Source organism: Sapajus apella, unplaced genomic scaffold (genome assembly GCF_009761245.1).
Source record: "Sapajus apella isolate SASKATOON/1434 unplaced genomic scaffold, GSC_monkey_1.0 scaffold13, whole genome shotgun sequence".
NCBI classification, from domain to species: Eukaryota; Metazoa; Chordata; class Mammalia; order Primates; family Cebidae; genus Sapajus; species Sapajus apella.
In genome coordinates this window covers 6,999,606-7,027,113 of record NW_022436953.1, presented here as the reverse complement: position 1 = coordinate 7,027,113, position 27,508 = coordinate 6,999,606, and the positions used below count along the sequence as shown (strand labels likewise).

At 49.8% G+C, this 27,508-nt stretch overlaps 2 protein-coding genes and 1 pseudogene across 13 annotated transcripts in view; 2 read left to right on the top strand and 1 right to left on the bottom strand.

Moving 5' to 3' along the window:
• The first annotated feature begins 480 nt into the window (after positions 1-480).
• Positions 481-994, top strand: LOC116553884 (annotated as a pseudogene). The gene has a single exon (XR_004269952.1). The product of XR_004269952.1 is annotated as a ubiquitin-40S ribosomal protein S27a pseudogene (transcript).
• Positions 995-2,010: 1,016 nt separating this feature from the next.
• CALHM2 (calcium homeostasis modulator family member 2) lies at positions 2,011-7,925 on the top strand. 8 transcript variants are annotated; one of them, XM_032281503.1, is made up of 4 exons: positions 2,011-2,312; positions 3,238-3,355; positions 4,326-5,029; positions 7,142-7,925. In XM_032281503.1, the coding sequence occupies exons 3-4, from the start codon at positions 4,475-4,477 to the stop codon at positions 7,556-7,558; spliced, it is 972 nt and encodes a 323-aa protein (XP_032137394.1). In that variant the 5' UTR covers positions 2,011-2,312; positions 3,238-3,355; positions 4,326-4,474; the 3' UTR covers positions 7,559-7,925. The 8 variants fall into 8 exon arrangements, with proteins under 8 accessions (XP_032137394.1, XP_032137393.1, XP_032137389.1 ...); XM_032281502.1 differs by having other exon boundaries at positions 4,256-5,029; XM_032281498.1 differs by having other exon boundaries at positions 3,637-5,029.
• Positions 7,926-8,380: 455 nt separating this feature from the next.
• PDCD11 (programmed cell death 11) overlaps positions 8,381-27,508 on the bottom strand; it is a 56,355-nt gene continuing 37,227 nt past the window's right edge. For 3 of the 4 annotated variants that reach the window (XM_032281493.1, XM_032281495.1, XM_032281496.1), the window contains 15 exons: positions 23,750-23,855; positions 21,951-22,040; positions 21,639-21,741; positions 21,039-21,216; positions 16,976-17,032; positions 16,243-16,365; positions 14,515-14,637; positions 13,814-14,102; positions 13,574-13,690; positions 12,716-12,865; positions 12,229-12,479; positions 11,370-11,538; positions 10,654-10,807; positions 10,037-10,202; positions 8,381-9,297 (listed from right to left, as the gene is read on the bottom strand). In XM_032281493.1, coding sequence (XP_032137384.1) covers positions 9,129-9,297; positions 10,037-10,202; positions 10,654-10,807; positions 11,370-11,538; positions 12,229-12,479; positions 12,716-12,865; positions 13,574-13,690; positions 13,814-14,102; positions 14,515-14,637; positions 16,243-16,365; positions 16,976-17,032; positions 21,039-21,216; positions 21,639-21,741; positions 21,951-22,040; positions 23,750-23,855 — 2,245 coding nt within the window. In that variant the 3' untranslated portion in view covers positions 8,381-9,128. The remainder of the gene's footprint in view (positions 9,298-10,036; positions 10,203-10,653; positions 10,808-11,369; positions 11,539-12,228; positions 12,480-12,715; positions 12,866-13,573; positions 13,691-13,813; positions 14,103-14,514; positions 14,638-16,242; positions 16,366-16,975; positions 17,033-21,038; positions 21,217-21,638; positions 21,742-21,950; positions 22,041-23,749; positions 23,856-27,508) is intronic. The other variant, XM_032281494.1, reaches the window with a different exon arrangement.

The window sequence follows — 27,508 nt, the reverse complement described above, 5'->3', positions numbered from 1 at the left end:
TGAAGGCCGGGAGGTATCAGAAAGTACAGATGTGAAGGAGAGCAAAGCTTTGGGTCAGGCACACCTGGATTCAAATACCAGCACTGCAGGACCTGTGGCAAGTCACCTAGCCACTCTAAGCCTCAGGGTGTCTGTCTGTAAGATGGTTATTAGAGGCTGGGCGTGGTGGCTCACTCCTGTAATCCAAGCACTTTGGAGGCCAAGGCAGGTGGATCACCTGAGGTCGGGAGGTCAAGACCCGCCTGACCAACATGGTGAAACCCCCATCCTATTTAAAAAAAAAAAAAAAAAAAGGATGGATATTAGAAGACCTGCTTGGCCGGGTGCAGTAGCTCATGCCTGTAATCCCAGCACTTGGGAGGTCAAGGAGGGAGGATCACTTGAGCCCAGGAGTTGGTGACTAGCCTGGGCAACATAGCAAGACTCTGTCTCTAAAATAATAATAATAAGGCTTTTCGATCTGCAATCTGCGCCTCAGGTGGGGCCGCCACCAAAATGCAGATTTTCATGAAAACCCTTACAGGGAAGACCATCACCCTCGAGGCTGAACCCTCGGATACGATATAAAATGTAAAGGCCAAGATCCAGGATAAGGAAGGAATTCCTCCTGATCAGCAAAGACTGATCTTTGCTGGCAAGCAACTGGAAGATGGACGTACTTTATCTGACTACAACATTCAGAAGGAGTCTACACTTCCTCTTGTGTTGAGACTGCATGATGGTGCTAAGAGGAAGAAGAAGTCTTACAGCACTCCCAAGAAGAATAAGCACAAGAGAAAGAAGGTCAAGCTGGCTGTCCTGAAATATTATAAGGTGGATGAGAATGGCAAAATTAGTCGCCTTCGTCGAGAGTGCCCTTCTGATGAATGTCGGGCTGGAGTGTTTATGGCAAGCCACTTTGACAGACATTATTGTGGCAAATGTTGTCTGACTTACTGCTTCAACAAACCAGAAGACAAGTAACTGAGTTAATAAAAGACATGAACTAACAAAATAATAAGATTTGTAATATTTTTTTAAATGAAAAAATTATTTTTTAAAAAAGACCTGCTTTTCAGAATTGTGGTGAGGATAAAGGGAAATACCTTTTAGGGAGGGATCTGGGACTGTGTTTGGCACGTGCTGGGATCTGAAATAAACAAATAAACAAGCAAACCCTGGTACATTTTCTTTCCTTCCTGCATGTGGTCAAGCCCAGCGCAGGAAGGCCAGCGCGCTCGGCAGCTCCACCATGATGGAACCAAGAGCACTGCAGCGCTGGCAGGTGTCTGGAGTCATCTCCCTCCATGCTAAGGGTCAACCAGCCTGTCCCTAGGCCTCTCCTCTGCAGCGTTCCTGATCCGTGCGCTTCAGCCCGTATCTTGTGCAATTCCACAGCTGGGGAGCTCATGACCACTTTTAGGGACAGGCTGGGCAGCTCTGATTATTACAAAGGGCTTCCTTCAGAAACCTGCCGCCTTGAAATTTCCACCCACCAGTTGGAGTTCTGCCTGCTGGCCCCGGGGGCATCCCTAGGCTCCTGAATTCAATCGTCAACCCTCCAGGAATCCGAAGCAGGTCCCGGGAGTTAGCTACGGGACAAAGAGCTGGCTGTGGGGATGGTTTGTCCAGTCAGCGGCAGGACCACTCTGAGGGAGAAGGGCCGTAAGAGGGTGCGGGCCTGGCCCAGAACATCCCGCGGGGCTCAGCGGGGACTGACGGCCCCCTCCCCTGACCCTCTCAGGGTGTCCTTCGGTAGCTTCTGCCCGGCGTGGGGTGCTGTTGAAATTGTCATGGGGGGCAGGTCTAGGCCGGATCTCCCCAATACTTCCCCACACCCCCACGTGACCCTCCTGGCTGGCTGGTCCCCCGAGTCTCCTTAGGTTGTGGAGCTCGGCAGGGTCCGGGTCCGGGCTGAGAGCGGGGCCAGCAGGGCGCAGGGACGGCGAGGGGCAGGGCGGTGGGATAGGCAGCAGCTGTGGAACAGGCACCACAACTTCCTCTCGGCTCCCCTCCCCTCGCGCCGCCCCCGCCCTCGCCCTCGCCCTCGGGGCCCGCCCTCCTCTGCCTGGTGGCGCCGGGAGGCTGTTTTTCCACTCACTGGCGCGCAGACTCCATCCCACTGTTTTCGGCTCTCTTTTCTGAAGTTAGACCAGTCTGAAGCCGCCACCAGCCCCAGGCCTCCCTGCAGAAGAAAAGCGGGAGGGAGCGGCGGAGGGCCTGGCGGCGGCGGCGCACACAGTGGGGCAGCTGCCCTGCACGCCCTTCTGGAGGCCACCTGCAGAGTCCGTCCCCAGGAGGCCACAGCCACAGGTGCCCACAGCTGGCCCCAGGTAAGGAAGGGGCCCTCCCTAGGGTGCGCCAGGTGTCAGGGGAGCATGGTAGGGCCGGTCCCACGCTGCCTCGAGGGAGAGAGGCCCCTAGCTGAGGTTCCCCCCACCCCGTGGGAGAGGGAGCAGTCCCGCCCCTCCCCCAGCCGCCGGTCTCTAGTCGTGACTGATGGTGGAGGAGGTCCCACTGGGAGTCTAGATGTGACCCGTCCCTGGCCTGGGGTTAGTGGTCTCAGAAGAGGGCCTGGCCCATCCTCTGCTCACCACCCACCCTGTGCAAGTATCTGGTACCCCACTTTGAGCCAGTTTATGAACCCAGAGGCACAGGGAGCTAATAGGAGCCTAGACGCCTAGGAGGGAAGAGGATAAGGGAGAGGGGGCTGACTTTAGCCCATTCATCCCCAGCAGTGATGCAAACTGCCTTTCCCAGGAAGTTAGACTGGAAACCCCTGGCTGTGAAGTGGGGGAAGAATCAGACTCCTCCTCCTCCTCCTCCTGTTCCTCCTGGTCCTCCTCCCCCAGATTCTTTTCTTGGAGTCGGCATGGCCACATGGCTCTGCCTGAGCCCATCTGGCAGCCCTCCTTGGCAGGGACAGAAGAGGTGATCTAGAGCTGAAGCCCGGAGGGGAACAGAGACAGGTCTCTCCGTGTCTGCTACTCACCCCATCCCTCCACTGCTTAGCTTCCTCTGGCATGGGGAGTTTTGTTTTTCACCCTCCAGATGGGGAGGATATGGGGCCACACCCTGGCCTGTCTCAGGCTTGTGTGGGTGGAAGCTGGAAAAGGAGTTGGGATAAACTTTGCTGTTGCCCGAGGCCTTGGCCACTTCCTGGCAGGTTGCCAGGGTCCGCTGCAGCCCAGACCAAGGCAGAGCGATCTCAATCTCCGGATGAGCTGGTGGCACTGCTCAGCCTTTGCTCTCACCCAGGCTTCCGGCTGCTGGCAGGCGAGATGGAGCGGGGCTGCTGGGAGGCTGCTGGATAGGAGAGGAGTCACAGCTGCAGAAGAGGAGGTTCTCCGGGACACTCGTGGATGAACTCCGCAAGGTCAGTAGGATACAGAAAAAAAGGGGTTCACTTAGCGCAGACTCACCCTTGTCCACTTCCCAGGTCTCCGTAGGTTGTGGTTAGAGGTCCTGCTGGGGCATCTCTGTATTTGTTTGGCCTCAGCAAGCCACTTCACCCTCTTCAGGTCTCAGTTCCCTAATCCTTGCAGGCAAGAGATTGGTCCCCACCCTGAAGACAAGACAGCGTGGGAGAGATGGAGGGTTTCACACAGAGCACGATAAGGCATCTTTGATTCTTTTCTTTCCCTCCAACATCCCTAGGAGAGAGCAAGAGTCAGGATGATTTATCCTCTTTTCACTGAGGAGGAAACTGAGGCCCAGAGAAAAGTCATGAAGTGTGATGAGACCCTGAGGTCCTTGCAAACTCCAGAGATTCTGGCATCTTGCTGTGCTCGCCCCAGCCCACACCGCAGGATCCAGTCTGAGACCCTTAGCCACCTGGACACCCACTCTAGCTTTTACACCCTCAAGGCTGAGGCCCTGAGGACATGCCCTGGATTCAAGGAGTCCCAGACCCCTCAGCTAATGTGTGCCACCTGGAATCCCAGAGGGGAAGCCGGTCAGCACCCCACATTCCCTAGCAGCACAGGCCATCCCCAAGCCCTACCCTAGGAGAAGCTCGTGGTGGCAAAAAGATACTGAGCATTTGAGGCAGGTTACCCAAGCCTGAATCTCAGTCTGCCTCTTATCTGTGACCCTGGCGAGCCCCTCACCCTCAGGAAGCCTTCACTTTCCCTAGTGCACGGCGGGCACACAGCTCAGCGTGGGACTGTGAGGATGGGAAGTGAGGAGTGCAAAGCACCTGGCGCCCTGGAAGAACTCCATCAACAGTGGCAACTGTCACTTCCCCAGGCCCCCGCACTCCTTCCTTTCTCCTCAGCCTGGCCACACTAGCATCTTCCTCAACTCCCGGTTTTCAGATGGAAACTTATGGGTCATCTGCTCCACAGGAAACACCAGGCCAACCACACAGTTGGGGATGAGATAGCACAACCACGCCCTGCTGTCTGGCGCCCCCCAGCCCGCGCCCCTTCCTAGTACCACCAGCAACCATCAATCCTGTCTCCTCTCCTGCAATCCACCCGCCACGACCATCACCATGGCAGCCCTGATTGCAGAGAACTTCCGCTTCCTGTCACTCTTCTTCAAGAGCAAGGATGTGATGATTTTCAACGGGCTGGTGGCACTGGGCACAGTGGGCAGCCAGGAACTCTTCTCTGTGGTGGCCTTCCACTGCCCCTGCTCGCCGGCCCGGAACTACCTATATGGGCTGGCGGCCATCGGCGTGCCCGCCCTGGTGCTCTTCATCATCGGCATCATCCTCAACAATCACACCTGGAACCTCGTGGCCGAGTGCCAGCACCGGAGGACCAAGAACTGCTCAGCCGCCCCCACCTTCCTCCTTCTAAGCTCCATCTTGGGCCGAGCGGCTGTGGCCCCTGTCACCTGGTCTGTCATCTCCTTGCTGCGTGGTGAGGCTTATGTCTGTGCCCTCAGCGAGTTCGTGGACCCCTCCTCACTCACGGCCAGGGAAGAGCACTTCCCATCAGCCCACGCCACCGAAATCCTGGCCAGGTTTCCCTGCAAGGAAAACCCTCCCAACCTGACAGACTTCCGGGAAGAGGTCATCCGCAGGCTCAGGTATGAGTCCCAGGTAAGGAGCTGTGCAAGGGAAGCTCCTCTTCCCTAGTGGTGGCTGGTGGGAGGTGTAGGGATGGCCTAGTGCTAAACTTGGAGTTGGTCCTCAGGGGCTGAGGTCTGTGGGAAAGCACTGGCGTTAGGTATCAGAGCTGGTTAACCGGTGCATGGTAGGGCCAATTCCAGACAAACATAAGAGGGAGACTTAGCAATTTTTTTTTTTTACAGTAAATCTCTCTTGTATATGACCACATTAGTTTTAAATATTAAAAGAACATTCTTCTGGCTCACACTGGTCCTTAATTCCAATCACAGATAAGCCACTTACCCCAGCCAGACTGAGCATGGGCCCCCACGAGCCACTCCAGAAACATCTGTGATGGGGCTTTGACAGTGGAGTGTGGCTGGCTCTGGGATGAACACATTCCTATCCCAGGAAGGGCCCAGCCCAAATACTGAGTCAGCCTCAAGTGTTGACGACTTAAGAGAAGTCCCTTGGGTCAGGATGGGGTGTTGAGTCAGGAAGATGCAGTTGCTGTCCTGAGCCTAAGCTGGGCTCTGAAGGAGAGGAGGTTGGTCAAGGGAGAGGAGGCAAGGGAAGAGAACTGGGCAGCAGCAGAAAGTCTCAGCAGAAAGCATTAACTTAGAGAAGCAGTGGGCGAGGGAGAGACAGGAAGGAGCACAGGTTTTTTTTTTGAGATGGGAGTCTATCTCTTGTCACCCAGGCTGGAGTGCAGTTGTACGATCTCTGCTCACTGCAACCTCCACCTCCAGTTGAAGTGATTCTCCTGCCTCAGCCTCCTGAGTAACTGGCATTTACAGGCGCGTGCCACCATGCCCAGCTAATTTTTCTATTTTTAGTAGAGATGGGGTTTCACCATGTTGGCCAGGCTGGGCTCGTGATCTCAGGGGAACACAGGTTTTCTAAAAGATTTTTTCTCTGAGTAAATAAGAAATGTAAACAGAGGCTGAGTGCGGTGGCTCATGCCTGTAATCCTAGCACTTTGGGAGGCTAAGGTGGGTGGATCACTGGAGGTCAGGAATTTGAGACCAGTCTGGCCAATATGGTGGAACCCTGTCTCTACTAAAAATACAAAAATTAGCCAGGCGTGGTGGCGGGCACCTGTAATCCCAGCTACTCGGGAGGCTGAGGCAGGAGAATCACTTGAACCCTGGAGGTGGAGGTTGCAATAAGCCGAGATCACTCCACTGTACTTCAGCCTGGGTGACAGACCAAGACTCCGTCTCAAGGAAAAGAAAAGAAACATAAACAGAGAAAAGGGTGGAGACAGTGCCAGAACTGGAATATGGTAGACAAAAAAATGATAACTTACTGGATGCTGATCAAATGCCCCCAGATCTCTGTATAGGAGCAAATGGTAAAACAAAGATGACCTTGCTTTTCCTTGCCCTCCAGGCAAGCATTTCAGACAAGCACATGCATGACCTCCAAACACGGCAGATGGTGATGATGAGAGAAACCAGGCCACGGGGGAATTCAGGGAAGGCACAAGTGTTCCCAGAGGGGCCTTTGAAGGCTTCCCAGAGGTGGCATCTAAGCTGAGCCTGGCAAGTTGAGCTGGGTTTTTTTTTTTTTGAGACGGAGTCTCACTCTGTCACCCAGGCTGGAGTACAGTGGCACAATCTTGGCTCACTGCAACCTCCACCTCCAGGGTTCAAGCGATTCTACTGCCTCAGCCTCCTAAGTAGCTGGGACTACATGCATGCACCACCACACCCGGTTAATTTTTTTGTATTTTTAGTAGAGATGGGGTTTCATCATGTTGGCCAGGCTGGTCTCGAACTACTGACCTCAGGTGATCCGCCCACCTTGACCTCCCAAAGTGCTGAGATTACAGGCATGAGCCACCATACCCTGCCTGGTGTTTGATGGGGTGAGATGATGGCAGGGGAAGGAGGTGCCCTTAAGGTTGAAGGGATGGCAGCAGAAAGTGCAGGCTAAGAGCAAGGAGAGTGTGAGTTAAAGGGGGTAAGGAAGCAATGGAGTCACAGCCAGAGGGGCCTGCTTCCCTTAGACCAGTGGAAGTTGTTCCTTCTCCACTTCGCTCTGAGAGGTAGAGCCAGGCAGTTCCTTGCCCCCCCTGAACCCTGCCCGTTCTCTGGCCAGCTCTTTGGGTGGCTGCTCATTGGCGTGGTGGCCATCCTGGTGTTCCTGACCAAGTGCCTCAAGCATTACTGCTCACCACTCAGCTACCGCCAGGAGGCCTACTGGGCACAGTACCGCACCAATGAGGACCAGCTGTTCCAGCGCACGGCCGAGGTGCACTCTCGGGTGCTCGCTGCCAACAATGTGCGCCGCTTCTTTGGCTTTGTGGCGCTCAACAAGGATGACGAGGAGCTGGTGGCCAACTTCCCAGTGGAAGGCACGCAGCCGCGGCCACAGTGGAATGCCATCACCGGCGTCTACTTGTACCGTGAGAACCAGGGCCTCCCACTCTACAGCCGGCTGCACAAGTGGGCCCAGGGTCTGGCAGGCAATGGTGCGGCCCCAGACAACATGGAGATGGCCCTGCTCGCCTCCTAAGGAGCTGCTTCCCACCCCCTTTCCAAATGGCATGACTTGGTCCCAAACTGAACCCCACTGCTTGCTCACATCTGTATCAGAAGAGGAATTTTTAAAAACTGTATCTTCTTGGCTGGGGGAAAGGACCACAAGGCAATCTGGGGGTGCGGAGAGACCCAGCAGACAATGGAAGCCCCAGCCAGCAGGGCTGGTGACAGTGAAGCTCACCAGCAGGCTCCTTGATGGTACCGTGTGTAGTTAATGTGTGTCTAGCTGCATAGGGACACCCAGCGCGGCAGTGTGGCCCTGGGAAGCAGCCTCCAATGCATGCCTCTGGCCTTATTTTATATATTTAAATTTTTGATAAAGCTTTTGTTACTAAAAGGACTAGTCTGGTGTCTGTGTGATTGAACCGGCCATGCCACAGGAGGCTGGTGGTCACGGGGCCAGGCCCAAACTCCATGCCCTGTGTTAGGGAAGGGGACAGGACTGAAATGGACCACAGGGGTGGCGGCGGTACAGGGAGTGCCAGGTATTTAACACAGGGGAAGCCCCTGATCTCTTTGCAGTAGGGTTCTACGTTCTGATTTGGTGTGGGGAACAAAGCCTGGCTTTTCTCAACGATTCAGAAGATTCTGTGCTCAGTCGGCAGGCCTGGAGTTAGCTCTTGTAACCTAGTTCTCATGTTTAAGCAGCAGGCCGGCCCCAGCGTCTCCATCCTGCCATCCCTGCCCGCCACCCCCACCGCCTCTAAAACCTCTGGATGCTCTCCCTTGGCCCTGTCCTGCTTCCTGGCATATGACTCAGTTTTTTCCCATGGAAAAGCTCTCAGGACACTTAAAGCTGCCAGAGAAAACTTCTAATTCCCTTAGGACCAAGCCAAAAAAGAACTGGCTTCAGCAACTAGCTGAGTCTGTACTGGTCTCCAAGACATGGAATATACCAGATATGGTAAGGCTAGGTAATTTGGCCATGGTGGGCCTGGGATAAGACATCATCAGTTTAAGCCAACCCCTGTGGCTTTCCTCAGCAGCCCAGGTTTCTCCATTTTCCCCTCTGGGCTCTGAATCTGTCCTCCTGTCCCAGACTCACAGCCTCCAGTAAAGGGCAGAAGGTACCAGCCAGGCTGAAGCTGAAGGAACACCCAGAGACTCCAAGATCGGAGGGAAGGTTCCATTGCTGGGAGCCTACTGACCCCCCTCTGGCTGGACTGACAGCCCGCTAGGCACAAAGGGGGATCTTGACCACAAGACCCTCAGGAGTACCCCCTCCACTCTTGCTCCCCAAGGAACTCCCCTGGAAGAGGGACCTTCAGCTTTTCCAGGAGTTCAGGGGCCTGCTGTCCACAACCCTCAAGAAGCCTCAGATAAGGAAAAAGATGACATAAATTGGTACTGAAAATAAAATGAGCAAAAAGGAGTTAAAAACAATCTCAAATTCCTTTTTATCCTGACAGGATTCCCCTAAGGGTGCTGCAGAAAAAGCAGCATTTAAACAAGAGTCCTGAGCCAACAGTTTTCCCAGTGCCCAGGTACCCGAGGCAGGGCTGGCTGGCCCATTGCTAACAGTGACCTGTGGAGCCAGCCTGCCACTAGTCCTCCACTGAGCTCCTGGCCTCCACATACTCCAGGGCCTTGGCCTTGACTGCTTGCACGTCCTTCTCGGTGCCATGCTGCTTCTCGTAGTCCAGGTAGCGCTTGAAAAAGAACTTCATTTTCTTGGGGGCCAAGCTCAGATGAATGACCCGCTCAAAGATGTCCCTGTTGAGAAGCAGCAGGGTGACATTTGCCTCTCAGTACCACGCCGCATGCTTCCTGGCTAACACTAACCCACTTGTTCTCAGCCCTGGAACCAGGACCCCCTCCCATCTAGGACTCCCACTTCTACCATTATCCTTATTAATCCATGATGAACTCCCATGATTCCCTGGGGAGAGGCACTACCACCTCATCTTCCAGATGAGCAGACAGACACCCAGAGATGGTAAGGGACTTCTGCCTAAAGCCTTACAGTGATCAGAACAAATCACTGGGATGGGGAACACACAGTAAGAAACACACATAGATAACTTTTCTCTGAGAAAATCTCAGCTCGCTGAAGGGTTTGGGTGAGGCACCTGTTCTTTGTGGACCTCACAGTCTACTCATCTCTAAACCCTCCCTGTCTTGTGGGGATGCTAGGGGACAAAGGCAAGAGATTGCCTGTGAAATCTGTCTACAGTGAGGGCCAAGAACAGTGTCATTATGAGAGAAACTCAAGTCTCTTGATTCCCATGCCAGGGACCAGGCTACCTCCTACCAATGGTTTCAGATAGACCAGATGCTGGCCTTTGAAGCAGAAAGAGAAGTTGAACAAGTGAATGTCACTGGGCCTGGGGCATCACATTGAGTTGGCTTTCTAGATTGAGTAAGAGGACTGGGATGCTGAGCTCTGCTTGGGGGCCAATGCCTACCATGCCCTCCCCTGAGGAACTTGGCCTTGGCCAGCAACCCCACTCACCGGACATCCTTCTGGCTGCCATGCTTGATGGTCATGTCAATGTAGACTGACCAGACATCTGTGCGCTTTGGGTAGGTGGTCAGCGTGTTCTCAAAAATGGCTTTGGCCCGCTCTGGGTCCCCCAGCTGAAACTCAAGCTGGGCAAACTTGGCAATGACGTCCACGTCTGCAGGGAAAGTACAGCTCAGAGACCCAACAAGCAGACAGACAGACCCCCTCACCACAACAGTGTTCCACAGGGACAGCGTGGGCCTGACTCCCTGCTCTCAGGTCCCAAGACAGGTTGTGACAAGAGGGACAAAGCCCCAAAAGGAAGGTGGGGTGGGTTTGGGGCCAAATACACAGACGGGCACTGCAGACACACCACTCTCTGCGCACAGAAGAGGTGGGGGACTCCAGGGGCAACAGAACTAGTGATAACTGCGTTTTGTTCCTCCATCTCCTGGAGCCTGGCATTTGAAATGTAACATGTACTGTTATGCTTGGGCACAGAATCGACAGGCGGCGAGAGGAAAGCCCTCACAAGGCTCTCCTGACTTAGAAGCAATGCCACAGCCAATCCCTACTCCCCGATCCTGGAGCGCTCATGGGCTTGGGAGCTGGGAATGAGCACTCACGCTCCTTGCTAGGCAGGCACTCAAGGGCTCGCTGCAGCACGCAGTGACTGGCCCCCGCCTGGCTCCTCCGCAGAAGGAAGGCGCCGTATTTGATCCACACAGCTTTCTCCTGCCGGAAACGCTTCAGCATCCGGTTGTAGAGTTCACTGGCTTCCTGTGGGAAACGACAAGAGGAGAGCATGATACTACAGTGGAGACCAGACAGACAAGCAGCAACACTCATAAGAAGCTAGACTTGGGCTCCCAGACACCAAATCACTCTCAGGGCCTAATGCTAGAGACGCAAGAGGAGCGGGGAGGGAGGCTCACAGAGGCCAGTGGACAGGCACGACACGGTGGAGGGGACACCCTGCTGCTCAGCACCCACGGGAGGGCAGTCCTACTAGGAGAACATGAGAATGACAGGGGGAGCAGGAGAGACACCACCGAAGTGGATGCTGGGCTGGGATGTCCCCTGTCTGTGACGCCCAGCCAGCAGCCCAGCACAGACACACCAGGGCTCCACTGCCCCTTCATTTCCAAAGTCACTGCTTCCCTCACCTTGATTCCATGGTCCTGAAGAAGAGGTGAGGGAAATAACTTCTCTTACTTGAAGATGAGGAAGTTGGGGCCCAGATGTGGGGTATCAAGTCCAGGGCAGGACTGGACCCAGAACCCCAGGGGCTCTTCCCTGAGAACCACTGGGACTCCCAGGAGCTAGTCTGTGGCCCTCCTACCTGGAATTTTTCTGACTTGGTGTAGATGTCCGCCAGGTGAAGAAAGACTTTGAGAGGCTCATTGTACTGCACAGCCCGTTCGAAGACCTTGGTCAGGGACTCCTGAGAGCCATACATGTTCTCCAGGTTCAGCAGAGCCACCCACACGTTCAGCTTCTCCTGTTCCTCTCTGGAGGGACAGCAGTCAGCACAGGAGCTCCATCAGCTCATCCCAGTGAGTCTCCCATCCCAGCCAGGCAGACCCAGGAGCCACGTCCTCCTCCCAGGCTCTACCCATGTCCTCAGATCCCAAATGCAGACCCTAAGAGGCTGTGTCCCCACCACAGCTGCCACTCTGATGGCTTGGTCTCTGTCTCCCCTGGATTCTACCTCCATTCCTGGAAAGGAGGCCCACCAGATCCCAAATGGGCCTGAGATCTGGGCTGGAAGCAGAGTCCTGGGTCTGATTCTCCCTTCAAACTAAGAGGATAAAGCAAAGGACTGTCTTCCCTCTTCATTAGGCCTTAGAAAACTCACTCTCTCTGTCTGGAAAATGGCCACATACAGGGTTTTCACCCAGGTATGTGGTGAGTTCTTTTTCTTACTGTAGTTCTGCTCCAAACTGGTTCCCTTATGTAAGTGCAGGGACTCTTGTAAAGGTTACCCTTAGCAGTTTCGGAGAAGACGATTATAAAATATAAATGAGCAGATCTATTTCACAGATGGCCACATCTATGGCAGAAAGCCTAGGAACCCATGGGCCCCTGGTGGCAGCCACCCAAACTGCTGCTGGCCCTCCTGAAGAAATGCCCCACAGGTTGAAAAACCTCCCAGCCCAGAACGTGTGGAGACACAGTGCTCCCTGGGGCAAAGCTGAGACCTGAAGGAGATGGTCTTAAGGGCCCTCTCGGCCACGGCACGGGCCTTCTCGATCTCCGTGGCCTGCAGGTGGAAAGCCATGTACTGCAGCCACAGGATGGAGCTGTTGGGGGAGCTGAGCACCAGTCGGTCAAAATCGTCTGCGGACTCCGGCTGCCTCCCAGGATCCATCAGCGCCTCCTCAATGCGGGACAGCTCCTTCTCTGCCTTCTGCTTCTCCAACTCCCTTTCTTTCTTGCTTTTCTTTTTCTGCTATGGAAGGCACACATACAGTGAGTCATGGGCTCCTCAAGGCCTAGAGGAGGTCTGTGGTGGAAGCCACAGGCTGGCTGGGCAGCCCAGGGCTCTATATATACACCCCCTGGCCTGGGACTGGCTGCTGCCCCCTCCCCGACCTACCCAGGAAGACACCCAGGCTGAGAACAGAGCAAAGGAGACTGACACCAAGGGGTCCCTGCAAAAAGGACACGCCCTGGAAAATACAGCACCGTGGCTTGGTGTGGCTTCTCATCCTCTTCGCTATCTGAGCTCTCTGCTAGAGGTGGCAAGGCTGGGGTCAGAGAGTCTAGTCCCACGTTCCAAGCAAAGCCTGAAGATAGCTGCAGCCGGGGAGCTTCTGCTGGCTTGGTTTGCTTCTCCTGGAGGACCACAGAGGCATTGAGGAAAGCACCTGGCTCAGGCTGCTCCCTATATCCCCCACCCCAGCCCACCTAGAGAAGCATGGACTCCTACCAACCCCAGGGACCCTTCCTCTCCTCTCCTCCCAGGCCATGCCAGGCCCCAGCTCAGTGGGGACACTTTATAGTAGTGACATAAAGTTTTCTTTCTAAATACATTTATTTAGGTAACAAAATTTTAACACGCACACAAACATATGCATACTGGTATATAAAATAACAATTAGAGGCCAGGCAGGTGGCTCACACCTGTAACTCCAGCACTTTAAGAAGCCGAGGCGGGCTGATCACTTGAAGTCAGGAGTTCCAGACCAGCCTGGCCAACATGGTGAAACCCCATCTCTACTAAAAATACAAATATTAGCCAAGCATGTTGGTGCACGCCTGCAGTACCAGCTACTCAGGAGGCTGAGGGCATGAGAATTGTTTTATCCCAGGAAGCAGAGGTTGCAGTGAGCTGAGATTGCGCCACTGTACTCCAGCCTGGGCGACAGAGTGAGACTCTGTCTCAAAGGGTCCCCGTCCTCAAGGAGCCGATGGTCAACAGAAGCAACTGACAGCCCCCACTTTCGTATTTTACAGGAAATGAAGTAAAAGAGGATAAGGTGGAGGATGGCTCAGCTCTTCCCTCGCCTGAAGCCTTTCCCCACCCTGTGACATCGCCCTCACCTTGGACAGCATATTTGTCTCTTCCCCATCCTCTTCTCCCTCCCGATAGTACACGTCCAGAAGGCTGTCATCCTCCTCTGATGGGCCGGCTTTCTTTGGCTTCTTGCTCACTCTTTCCTGAGAGGCCAGGTGGGAGAATGCCTAGGAGCATCCCCAGGCGACACCCTCCCTCTGCCCCACTGGGTGCCCAGTCCTCACACCCTCACTGCTGTCCCTCCAGGAGGAGGACAAGCAGGTCACCTGCTCACTCCCAGGCTCCTGGTGCTCCTGCCTGCCCCGCTTCTGCGCCTGTGGCTTCTGGGGCTGCTGCTTCTCCTTGCTGGGCAGCTCCACCTCCTCTAGCCACTTCTGGTTCTTCTCGTTCCTTTTCTGATTTTTCTTTTCCCCTTTTTGATCTTTCTCCTCAGCCTCTGTTTTCCTCTCCTCTTGCTCTGAAAGTGGCACTTCCAGGGAGGCAGAAAGCACATCCGGCTCCCCGGTGTCTCCGGGAAGGAACGACAGCTCTACAAGGTTCTTCTGGTGGTTCAGACTATGACAGAACGAGAGGGGGAAGGTGAAGATATAAAATGCAGAGGGCACTGCAGGTGGCCCAGGCCTTCTCCCTCCTGATCAGCCCACGATTCCAGGGCCTGCCCCACCTGCCTTGGGAGTCCACTCAATATTCTCAAGAATGATTTGCGCAATGTATCTTGCTTAGTAGAAAAATACAGGGGGCGGATGTGATGACCCCTCCTCCATCCCCAACAACAGGGGCTGTGCAGAGATGAGTCACTACCTGTTTTCACAGGCACTAGGGCAGAAGACTCCAAACAAAGGCTTTTTATTCATTTAACACTGCTACATAAGCCATTATGTTTACAGTCCACCCTGAAATCTCCTCCCAGGCTTCCAGAGAAAGGGGTTTCATTCATATCACAGAGAGAGAATGGAAAGGTACCTACCGTAGGACCCTGGCTGTAAGCAGCTTCCCTTCAGGTAGGTGTTTGTTATAAAGGGCTTTCTTGGATGGGCTGTGCTGGGAGACATGCGGGTACCGGGCCAAACCCACAACAGAGGGGCCAAGGCTGAAAGGAGAAAGCCAAGAACCCTGTGGTCACAAATGCAACTGAGGAAGGAGACCCAGGCATCTGGGATTCCCTCCCTCTCTGTCATCTACTGTGCATCTCAATAGAAGAGAGAGCAGGCCAGCTGGTGCCTCCTGAATCTCCTTCCTAAAAATAACACGCTTGGTCTTGGGGAAACTCTCTGGAAGACACTATTTTTACTTAAAACAAGATCAAACCAGAGACCTTTTCACATGTGAGTCCCAAAACTGTAAACCGGAACCCTTTCATGTGTGATTCCTAAAACTGTAAACAGAGACCTTTTCACATGTGAGTCCCAAAACTATAAACTGGAACCCTTTCATATGTGATTTCTAAAGTATAAACCTATATAAAGGCAGAACCTTCCTTTGTTAGATGAGCTGGGCTTTGGACAAATTATGCCCAGGCTCCCGGCCGAATAATAAACTCTTTCCTCCTTTATTCGGTGTTCGGGAAATCTGTTTCCCGTGGCTGTTCCTGCTACACAACAACAGAATTCCAACCAGGCCCAGGGATTTCACTCTCACAGGGACTCAAGTTGTGACAAGGATTTGTGATAGACATGAATTCCTGGCATTCAGCAGGATGAAGTGAGCTTTGTAAACTAGAAAAAAATCATCAAGCATAATGAAGAGATGATGGAGTGTATTTTTTACCCCACATCATGGTATCACAATATACAAATCACAAAGTGCTGGGAGAAGAGGAGAAAGTACGGACACAGCACAGCAGGGAAGGATGCAGTATCAGGTGTTTGTGAACATCAGGTGATTTCACAGAATGAACATTTACAAATCATCATCAAACACTAAATCAGAATGTCCACATTTATGTATGTATGCATGTATATATGTTTTTTTTTTTTTTTGAGTCAGTCTTGCTGTCACCCAGGCTGGAGTGCAGTGGCACAATCCTGGCTCACTGCAACCTCTGCCCTCTGGGTTCAAGCCATTCTCCTGCCTCAGCCTCCCCAGTAGCTGGGATTACAGGCACACACCACCATGCCCAGCTAATTTTTCTATTTTTAGTAGAGACAGGGTTTCACCATGTTGATCAGGCTGGTCTCGAACTCCTGACCTCGTGATCTACCTGCCTCGGCCTCCCAAATTGCTGGGATTACACGTGTGAGCCACTGCACCCAGCCTATATCTGGGCTCAAGAAATCCTCCCGCTTCAGCCTTCCAAGTAGCTGGGACTACAGGCTCATGCTACCATACCTGGCTAATTTTTACTTTTTTTTTTGAGAGATAGGGGTCTTGCTTTGTTGCCCAGCCTGGTCTTGAACTACTGGCCTTCAAGTGATTCTCGTCTCAGCCTCTCAAAGTGCTAGGATTACAGGCATAAGCCACTGTGCCTGGCCCCAGATTTATTTAGAATAGAAATTAGAAATGCCATATTCTTTGCCCAAACACCACTTGTTTTAAAAGTATTAGAAAACTTGGCATTTTAAAAATTAGTAGGGACTTATAAACTCTCCTCCCTTCATACTGCCATCAAAGAAGTTGACTGATGAATGCAGGGGACCCCAGACCAAGACAGGCTCAGGGAAGGCACCTGGGTCCAGGTCAAACCCACCTCACTCACCTAAAGAACACACCATGTGGCTGGATGGACCTCACATAGCCTCTCAGAAGCTGCCCTTCCTTAATGTCCTGGATGGAGTTGATCTCTGGATCTTCTACTTTGCTTTTTGTCCCCGGGTTTGTTCTAAAGGAATAAAAGGTTATATACACACCTTTAACCTCCTCTGTCCCATGCCACCCCCAATATATCTGCAATCATCATACTTTGTAAGTAAGAATACGCCTCTGGACCTGTTGGTAGGATATAACGTTTAGAGCCCAACTCTACCCTCTCCTAACACCTTGTCAGGCCAGAGGCAGGTGTCTGTGAGCCAGCTATGTAGAAATGGTGAGAGGCGGAGCAGGCCAGAGAGGTCAAACCTAAAGCCTTGGCCTCGTGGACATCGAAGTCTAACCACAGAGCAAGCTGACCTCAAGCCAATCCCATTCATGCCACGCACACCCCCACAATGGAACCCTGGAGGCTAAAGCATCTCCCCTCATCAGGACTACCATTTGCAACCTTGGACACCCACATTTGGATATCTGACCCTTTCCCTGGGAAACAAGAACCTGAGCAGACAGGGTTCTTGCAGCAATCTGAACAGCTTCAGCTTTTCTGAGTCAAAAAGGTTCAGGATAAAAAGTGACGAGAGAAGGTGGGAAGCCCAAAATTCTGTGTCAGATACATGTGGCCTCCCCTTGGTCCTGAGTAGGTCTTCCTCCTTTCTTGTCCCAACAACACAGAAACCCACCTGGATGATCGCAGCGACAAAGTCAATACATTGTCTTCAGTGGACAGGATGTAACATCTGAATGAAGGCAAAAGAGAAGAAAATGCTCAATTTTCAGCGTCTGTGAAGAGCAGAGGGTCTCAGCTTCCTCTCCTCCAGGCAGATCACCAGGCAAGAGTCAGGAAACAGGAGACTGGTTATGTTTCTTCATTCTGTTGAAAACCTGCTGAGGGACTCTGGACAAGTCATGTCACCTCTGTGGGCCTCGGTTTACTAGTCTGTTAAATAGAAATAACACTACTTACTTTTCCTGCTTAACAAAGGTGTTGGGGCTAGGTCTGGTGGCTCACACCTGTAATCCCAACACTTTGGGAGGCTGAGGCAGGAGGACTGCTTGAAACCAGGAGCTCAAGACCAGTCTGGGCAGCAAAGTGAGACCCGGTCTCTACAAAAATTTCTTTTTAAAGAGCCAGGTGTGGGCCAGGAGCAGTCGCTCACACCTGTAATCCCAGACTTTGGGAGGCTGAGACAGGTGGATCATGAGGTCAGGAGTTCAAGACCAGCCTGGACAAGATGCTGAAACCCCATCTCTAACAAAAATACAAAAATTAGCCAGGCATGCTGGCTTGCTCCTGTAATCCCAGCTACTCAGGAGGCTAAGGCAGAAGAATCGCTTGAACCCGGGTGGCAGAGGTTGCAGTGAGCCAAGATCGTGCCATTGCACTCCAGCCTGGGCAACCAAGCAAGACTCCATCTCAAAAAATGAATAAATAAAAATTTTAAAAGCCAGGTGTGGTGTCATACACCTGTAGTCCCAACTACCCAGGAGGCTGAGGACAGGATTGTTTGAGCCCAAGAATTTGAGGTTGCAGTGAGCTGTGATTACACCCCTGCCCTCTTGCCTGGGCAACTGAGTAAGACCCTGAAAAAGAAAAGAAAGGGAAGGAAGGAAGGGAAGTGAGGGAAGGGAGGAAGAGAGGGAGGGAGGGATGAAAGAAGAAAAGAAAGTCTCACAGACCTATACGGTATGTCCTTAAGAGAAGAACCAGTTCTGTGTTAGGTCCTGAGAACATCTGATCTCAGCAGAGAGACAGACCAACCCCAGGAGATCATGCCCAAGGGATCAGCTAGGTACTAATACCATAGACACACAAGAGCAGTTCAGAGGAGGCGGGTCAGTGAGGCTTCAAGGAGGGACAACAGGTTGCATTTCTGTTTTTTTTTTTTCTTTTTTTTTTTTGAGACAGGGTTTTGCTCTTGTTGTCCAGGCTAGAGTGCAATGGCGCAGTATCAGCTTACCGCAACCTTTCGCCTCCCAGGTTCAAACAATTCTCCTGTCTCAGCCTCCTGAGTAGCTGGGATTACAGGCATGTGCCACCATGCCTGGCTAATTTTTTATTTTTAGTAGAGACGGGGTTTCTCCATGTTGGTCAGGCTGTCCCCAAACTCCTGACCTCAGGTGACCCGCCCTCGCGTTGGCCTCCCAAAGTACTGAGATTACAGGTGTGAACCACCATGCCCAGCCACATTTTTTTGTTTGTTTTTTGAGATGGAGTTTTGCTCATTGCCCAGGCTGGAGTGCAGTGGCGTGACCTTGGCTCACTGCAACCGCTGCCTCCCAGGTTCAAACAATTCTCCTGCCTTAGCCTCCTGAGTAGCTGGGATTATAGGCACAGGCCACCACGCCCAGCTAATTTTTGTATTTTTAGTAGAGACAGGGTTTCACCCCATTGGCCAGTCTGGTCTTAAACTCCCGACCTCAGGAGATCCACCCATCTCAGCCTCTCAAATTGCTGGGATTATAGGCATGAGCCACTGCACCCAGCCACCCGGTTGCATTTCTAAACATTTCATCTAAAATGGCAATTAGTAGTCCAAAACCATAATATACAGATTCCTAGAGGTAGATAGGAACTCAGTAACAATACAGTCCAAAATTTTCCCACAACAGATGTCTACCTTTGATACTTGCCATTATGACCATCAGAGCTGGACAGGACCTCAAGGGACCATCTACCTTTAGGCAAGTAATTTATCATAGGTTTGACCACAATAAAACACATTTAAAACCACAACCTCATTATCTAAGCCTCAAGAGAAACCAGAGATGATCCTGGTTTTCAATAGGACTCATTCTTCGTCTTCTCCCAGCCCCTAGGCCTGTTTATGCTGTGCGGTGGTTGTAAGTGGTTGAGAATTTAGGCAGGTAGGTGCTGGTGGCTGGGACAGCTGAGACAGGATAGGGCAACTACTGTTTTCTAGTCTCTGCCTCCAACGGCATCTACTCTACTGTCAGTTGACTACTAGATCCAGCTAAAATCTGTCTACTCAAGTTTAGTTTATTCAGGATATTAAAATAGTCTTTTTATTATTATTTTGTCTTGTTTTGACCTTCAGGTTCCCCAGTGATAAAATAGTCTTAAAACTCTAACTGGCTGGGTGCCGTGGCTCAAATCTGTAATCCCAGCACTTTGAAAGGCTGAGGCAGGCGGATCACTTGAGCCCAGAAGTTTGAGACCAGCCTGGCCAACATGGTGAAATCCCATCTCTATACTAAAATCAGAAAAATTAGCCAGGCATGGTGGCACAACACCTGTAATCCCAGCTACTTGGGTAGCTGAGGCATGAGAATTTCTTAAACCCAGGAGGCAGAGGTTGCAGTGAGCCAAGATTGTGCCACTGCACTCCAGCCTGGGTGACGGAGTGAGACTCTGTCCCAAAAAACAAACAAACAAACAAACAAAAACCAGACCCACAATTACTCCACTGCACTCCAGCCTGGGCAACAGAGCGAGACTCCATCTCAAAAAAAAAAGAAAAAAAAAAAAAAAAGAGAGACCAATTTTGGCTGAACCAATGGCTAAGATAAAAATTTAAAATATCCATTGCCAATAGCGGTGTGAGAAATGGACAGTCATATTTACTGTTAATGGGGACATAAATTAGCACAGTCCTTTTGGAGGATATGTAACCATCAATTTCACTTCTAGGAATTTATTTACCAAACATACCTGTATTAGTATCCAAATATATGCATAAGGGCCAGGCACAGTGGCTCACGCCCATAATCCCAGCACTTTGGGAGGCTGAGGCAGGTGGATCACTTGAGTTCAAGAGTTTAAGATCAGCCTGGCCAACACAGTGAAACCCTGTCCCCACTAAAAGTACAAAAATTAGCTAGATGAGATGGCACACACCTGTAGTCCCAGCTACTCAGGAGCCTAAGACAGGAGAATCACTTGAACCTGGAAGGCGGAGACTGTAGTGAACTGAGATTGCACCACTGCACCCCAGCGTGGGTGACAGAGTAAGACGGTCTCAATTAAAAAAAAATATGTGTGTGTGTGTGTGTGTGTGTGTGTGTGTGTGCGCGCGCGCGCGTGCGCGCATACGCGCATGTGCAAAGATACTTCAATATTACTGTCTATCAAAAAAAGTATTGTCGGCCAGGCGAAGTGGTTCATGCCTATAATCCCACCACTTTCGGAGGCCTACATGGCCGGATCATGAGGTCAAGAGATCGAGACCATCCTGGCCAACAAGGTGAAACCCCATCTCTACTAAAAATACAAAAATTAGCTGGGTGTGGTGGTACGACGCCCTGTAATCCTAGCTCCTTGGGAGGCTAAGGCAAGAGAATCGCTTGAACCCAGGTGGCAGAGGCTGCAGTTAGCAGAGATCGCAACACTGCACTCCAGCCTGGAGACAGAGAGAGACTCTGTCTCAAAAAAATAATAATAATAATAATTTTTAAAAAAGTTTTAAAATAAGGTAAAAGGACAAAATAGATTTTGATATATTAGCATGGAAAACGAAAAAAAATCGATGCTAAACTGCTATGAAAAAAAGTATATAAAATGATATTCTATTATTTATATAAAGAAAAATTAAATGCATTAAAGTGTAGAAAGATAGACATCAAAGTACATAACAGCAAAAAGTAGTAGAGAAACAGGTGACAAATTTTCATTTTCTATTTGATAGACTTGATTTTTCTGATAAAAAGTCATGTATTACTACACTGAATTTTTTTAAATCCACCAATTCCACAGAAAGGTGAAAAGAGGAAGAACGCTTCACTTACCTGACAACTTTCTGGGGGACAAAGTCTTCCAGGGGCGTCTCAGAGTAGGAGTCACTTATGTGAAATAGACTGACTGTTCCTATCTTCCCAAAGGGGAAGGAGACGGTCAGCCCCTCATTGGGAGTCACCTTCACCACTCGGCCTATGGCCACTTCCCCTTTCTCAAGCTTGTGCGGACCTGGTGGAAAAACCAACTTGACTCAGAGAAGAGGAAATGAGCCAAGGGAGGAGTGGGAATGCTGGCCATACACAGGCTGGGGAAGGTGGAGGCTGCCCAGACTTGGGGTATCCAGGCTGAGTGATCCAGAACCATCTAGACTGAGATCACCCTGCCATGTAGCCAAGAATGCAGGGCCAGGTAGACAACCCTTTCCGAGGGACTTGAAAAAACACCTGTGTAGGTAAAGGTAATTCAAAGAGTAGTGGAGTAACTGGGCCAGAGCAAAGCCCAAGAGAAAAACTGCTCCAAGAAGGTCCCACACCAGGCTTTCTGAGGATTCCAATACTGAAGGGGTCCTCCAACTTGAGCAATAACTGAAAACCCATCCCATCCCTTCCTGCCTGCTTCCCGTCCCCAACCACGGAGTTTCATTCCCACACCTATGAGGGAGAGGCGTAAGAAAGCCTTGGAGGAATCTGGGCCAACAATGGTGGCCCTCAGGGCCTGGCCAACCCGGAACTTCTTATCTGGATGCTTCAGCACCTGGAAGGATAAGAAAACTCCTGTGATGCTTGCAGAAACACTGTCATTCATCCAAAACCAAAGCATTTAAGTCTCCATAGCAAGTATCTCTCAAACCAATCCTTAAATAAGCATAGGGTTACTTAAGCCCACTGTGAACCCACACACCAGACACTGAGCCAAGCTTAGGGAGCTTGGGTCCCCTCTGCAGGAATCTCAAGCACACTGACCTTGAAGCTGAGAGAAGTGAGCAATAAGGGAATTCTCCCGCGGATGTCTGGGGCAATCTCCACCTCAAGCCATTTCTTCACCACATTGTACTGAGGGAAAAAAAGAAAACAAGAGTAGGGCAAATATAATACAAGGTGTCCTGCCATTAAAACTTTTCTAAAACCACAAGGTGGAAGGGCCCTGGTACAACAGTTTTGCAAGGGACAGGAATGCACTGTTCCATCCCACTGCCCCTGCCCAACCTCCACTTCTCGCTGGCTTCCCTCAGATTCCAGCTCAGAGCCTTTGCCAGCCTAGCAGAACACAGATCTCTCCTAGGGTCTAAGCTGACCAGGAGGCAAAAGAGATTTCAGAGATGTCCTCAAGCCAGAGAACCAATCCCACAGACCTCCAAGCTCAGCTGTGCGCAGTGATTGTTAACCATCTCCAGAGGCCAATTTTTTGTTTCCAAACCAATTCGGATTTGGATTCTTCACTGTTTATTTATTTAGGGCAATGTCTTGCCCTAAATACATACTCCAATTTCAGGTCAATTTAACAAATCATTTATCAAGCAGCTGCTATGAACATGGCATCATAGTGATAAACAAAAGCCATGGCCTGCCTTCAAGGAGGTTACAGCCTACAAGCAGTAAGTCAAATCAGTGGGCAAATAACTACAGCAGCAAGCAACGTGTAGGAAGTACAACATGCTACAAAACTGGTAATGACGGAAGGTTACCTATGCTGAACCTTGAAGGGCAGAAGGCAACAGAATGAATAGAGGGTATTCCAGATGTAGAAACCAGCATGAATAAAGACAGGAAGGGAAAAAGAGGAGGTTTTCAGAATGACTGGGGGTCAGATTATGAAGAGCCTTATCTGCCACATTAAGGCATCTGGGGCTTATGAATGTGTGTCTACAGACAATAGGTAACTGAAGGGATCAAGCGTCAGTGACAATCATGTTCAGAGATGCTCATCAAAGAGGAATCTGGCAATAATGAAGAGGTGTTATTCGTCAAAGTCAAGCCCAATCCAGCTGCCTCTCCTATATGTTTCAACCGGTACAGGCTGCCCTGCTTTCTTCCCTTTCTGAACTCCTGTTCTCGCTAGGTTTAGAACACATAATCTGGCACCCAACTTCATGTTGTTTTATAGTACACCTGAACCTTATGAAAAACATGAATCTAAAATCAAAATTATATATATTTATATTCTAAATCTTGCCCTATATTTTGCTTTCCATTTCTACAACTAATCCACCAACATGTTAAAAAATTATGAGCTGTTGCCGGGCACGGAGGCTTATGTCTGTAGTCCCAGCACTTTGGGAGGCTGAGGTGGGCGGATCACAAGGCCAGGAGTTCAAGACCAGACGGGCTGACATGGTGAAACCCCATCTCTACTAAAAAAAAAAAAAAACAAAAATTATCTGGGCATGGTGGCTTGTGCCTGTAATCCCAGCTACTTGGGGGCTGAGGTAGGAGAATTGCTTGAACCGGGACCCAGGAAGCAGAAGTTGCAGTGAGCAGAGATCGTGCCACTGCACTCCAGCCTGGGCTACAGAGCGAGACTTCGTCTCAAAAAGAAAAAAAATTTTGATGAGCTGCTTGCTAATTGTGTGTAAGCCATATTTTAGCTCCCTAATTAGACCAGAATTTCTCTAGTGGCAGAGGCCATGTACTGTCTCCCACAACCCCAGCATGGTAGCACAGACTCAATGCCTTTCTCTGCTAATGGCCTTTCTCTCCACTGTCACGCCCTTCTCTTCTGAAAGAAGAATGACATCTTATAGCAGGGTGGCAAAACTACTTACCTTCTTTAAGAAGCAAGTAACAGTCTGGCCGGCCTGGTAATGTTTAATCTTCTCCATGGGGCTAACAGAGTGAGTGTTAAGAGCAGTATGGCCATCCTCCAGCTCACTGTTTGCAGAAAGGAAATAGAGTAAACCCACCTTTGGATAAGACTTAAAGTTTGAAACCATCTCCCCCAAGTGGCCACGGACTGACTGTACGGGACTCCCCTACTCATACCCACCCTCCAAGGCCCTATTTCTCTATTCAAAGAGGAATGTCCTTAATACTGGCCAGAGGCTAATCTTTTCGATTTCATTCACCTACTTATGAACAAGCTGTAAAGCAGGTGGCCCACAATAGTCTTTATAGACTCAGGAAACAAAATTGTTTTACTTCTTTCATAATACTTTGGCTATTGCTTTAGTTTGCAAAACTGCTTTCAAAAATTCTCTCTCACTAAATCTGACAACTGTGTGAGGTCAGCAGGGAAGATATATTAAACCCATTTTATGCTATTGAACCAGGAGCTAAAGTCAAGGCTTCTGACTCAAAACCCATTACTCTCTGCCCTATGCTGCCCTTTCATTAGCATTTTCTTGATTTTTTAAAAATAAAACAAGCATCCATTTATTCAAGTAATTTTCTTTTCTTCTTTTTGAGACGGAGTCTTACTTTGTCACCCAGGCTGGAGTACAGTGGTGCAATCTCAGCTCACTGTAATCTCTACCCCCCAGGTTCAAGCGATTCTTGTGTCTCAGCCTCCCAAGTAACTGGGATTACAGGCACCCACCACCATACCTGGCCAATTTCTTTGTATTTTTAGTACAGACAGGGTTTCACCATGTTGGCCAGGGTGGTCTTGAACTCCCGACCTCAAGTGATCCGCCCACCTTGGCCTCCCAAAATACTGGGATTATAAGGATGTCAGCCATGGCACTCAGCCTTTGATTTTCCTTTTTCTTCTCAGAAACTTACCAGTCTACAATCACCTCAAAGAAATCACAGAACTACTACCCCTACTTACCAATTCAAATGATTTCTAAGCCCAAATGAACCAAACTCACCAATAAAATGATACAAGTAATGACAGTAAATTTGTAAAATACAATAGCAAGTGCTCCCAAATGTAGAAAAGGGAACTTTCCTATCTAGTAAAATAAGAATTGCATATATCCTATGACCCAGTATTTCCACCCACGAGAAATCCTTGCATGTTTGCACAATGGAACAAATTCAAGGTTATTCCTTGTGGCATTACGTAAAAAAGAGAAAAATTGGCCCAGACGCAGTTGGCTCATGCCTGTAATCCCAGCACTTTGGGAGGCCAAAGCGGGTAGATCACCTGAGGTCAGGAGTTCAAGATCAGCCTGACCAACATGGAGAAGAAACCCCAGGTCTACTAAAATACAAAAAATTAGCTGGGCGTGGTGGTGCTTGCCTATAATCCCAGCTGCTTGGGAGGCCAAGGCAGGAGAATCGCTTGAACTTAGGAGGCAGAGGTTTCGGTGAGCCGAGATTGTGCCATTTCACTCCAGCCTGGGCAACAAGAACGAAACTCTATCTAAAAAAAAAAAAAAAAAAAAAAAAAAAAACCCAGAAAACAATTGGAAACAAAAAAATTGGAAACAACGCCAAATGTCCTCCATCAGCTTGAGAACAGAGATAGTTTGGCACATTCACAGGATGGATTACTATTTTAACTAGAGACTCGAAAGAAATAGAAACATAACAAAATTTCAAATGAAAAAAAGCAAGTTGCAAAACATTAAAAGCAAGTTGCATTAACTTGATGGTACAACATACCATATACATAAATTTTTAAAACTATATAAAATAACCATTTGTAGACACACATGTGAGTATAGTTGCCCCCTGGTATCTGCAAGAGATTGGTTCCAGGAATCCCCACGGATACCAAAATCTGAAGGAGCCTAGCTCCCCTACATAAAATATATGAAATGGTATAATATTTGCATATAACCTATGCATATTCTCTTGTATACTTTAAATCATTTTTATATTACTTATAATACCTTAATACTATATATGCTATGTGAATAGTTGTTACGTTGCATTTTTTGTGTTTAACTTATTTATTTATTTATTTATTTTATTGTCCTTCCTCTCCCCAAATATTTCCAATCTGTGATTGGTTGAATCCTCAGACACAGAACCCAGGGATACAGAGAACTGACTACACATATAACTAAAGTAGAAAAACATGAGCTGGACATATACATCAAATCATAATGGGGAATGCATTCTCTGGGGATGGAATAGATGCTTGGGGAAGAAAACATATCCATAAAATTTTACTTTATTATTTAAAAAAAAATTTTTGAGACAGAGTTTCACTCTTGTTGCCCAGTCTGGAGTACAATGGTATGATCTCAGCTCACTGCAACCTCCACCTCTAAGCAATTCTCCTGCCTCAGCCTCTTGAGTAGCTGGGATTACAGGCATTCACCACCACACCGGCTAATTTTTGTATTTTTAGTAGAGACACGGTTTCACCAGTTGCCCAGGCTGGTCTTGACTCCTGGCTTCAGGTGATCCACTCACCTTGGCCTCCCAAAGTGCTGGGATTACAGGCATAAGCCACCGCACCTGGCCTTTTTTTTTTTAATTTAAAGACAGGGTCTCACTTTGTTACCCAGGCTGCAGTGCAGTGGCACAATCTTGGCTCACTGTAACCTCCACCCTCTGGGCTCAAGTGATCCTCCCACCTCAGTCCCCCAAGTAGCTGGGACTAAAGGCAGGCGACACCACACCCAGCTAATTTTTGTACTTTTTCTAGAGACAGGGTTTCACTATGTTGCCCAGGCTGGTCTCGAACTCTTGGCCTCAAGCTATCTGTCTGCCTCAGTTGGGATTATAGGTGTGAGCCATTGCACCTGGCCAAATTTTACTTTTTAAAATACACAGAATATCTGTGTGCCTGGTACCGTAACATGCCACTTACAAGATCTCTAATACAGAGTTGGGCTGAAAACATTTATTCACTCAATAGCTGACACAAGAATACCTCTCACGTGCTGAATTGTGTCCTGCCAAAATTCATATGTTGAAGTCCTAGCCCCAGTAACTCAGAATATGGCTGTATTTGGAGACAGGGTCTTTAAAGAGGTAATTAAGCTAAAATGAGACCATTAAGTTGAAATGAGGACTGCTGTCCTCATACGTTAGGCTACCAATTAGTAACAACAACAACAAAAAAAAACAAGCCAGGCACGGTGGTGTACATCTGCAGTCCCAGATACTAGGGAAGATAAAGTGGGAGCATCTCATGATCTCAGGAGTACAAGGGTGCCATAAGCTATAATCCTGCTACTGTTCTCCAGCCTGGATGACAGAGCAAGACTCTGTCTCAAGAAAACCAAATAAGAAAAGCCAACCAAAGAACCAAATTGAAAAATGAGCAAAAGACTTGAATAGACATTTCTCCAAAGAAGATATACCAATGGCCAACAAGCAAATGAAAAGATGCTCAACATCACCAATTATCACCAAAAGGCAAATTAAAGGCACAATGAGATGCCACCTTACACCCATTAGGATGACCACTATTAAAAAAAAAACAGGCCAGGTATGGCGGCTCACACCTGTAATCTCAGCACTTTGTGGGGGCTGAGGTGGGCAGATCACCTGAAGTCGGGAGTTCATGACCAGCCTGACCAGCATGGAGAAACCCCATCTCTACTAAAAAAAAAAACCACACACACAAAAATTAGCCAGGCATGGTGGCACATGGCTATAATTCCAGCTACTTGGGAGGCTGA

Bases quoted from the DNA above. Each gene is read 5' to 3' on its own strand.
- CALHM2 (XM_032281506.1), top strand. From the start codon at position 4,475: ATGGCAGCCCTGATTGCAGAGAACTTCCGCTTCCTGTCACTCTTCTTC. The intron at 5,030-7,141 runs GTAAGGAGCTGT...TTCTCTGGCCAG, and splicing joins GGCTCAGGTATGAGTCCCAG to CTCTTTGGGTGGCTGCTCAT.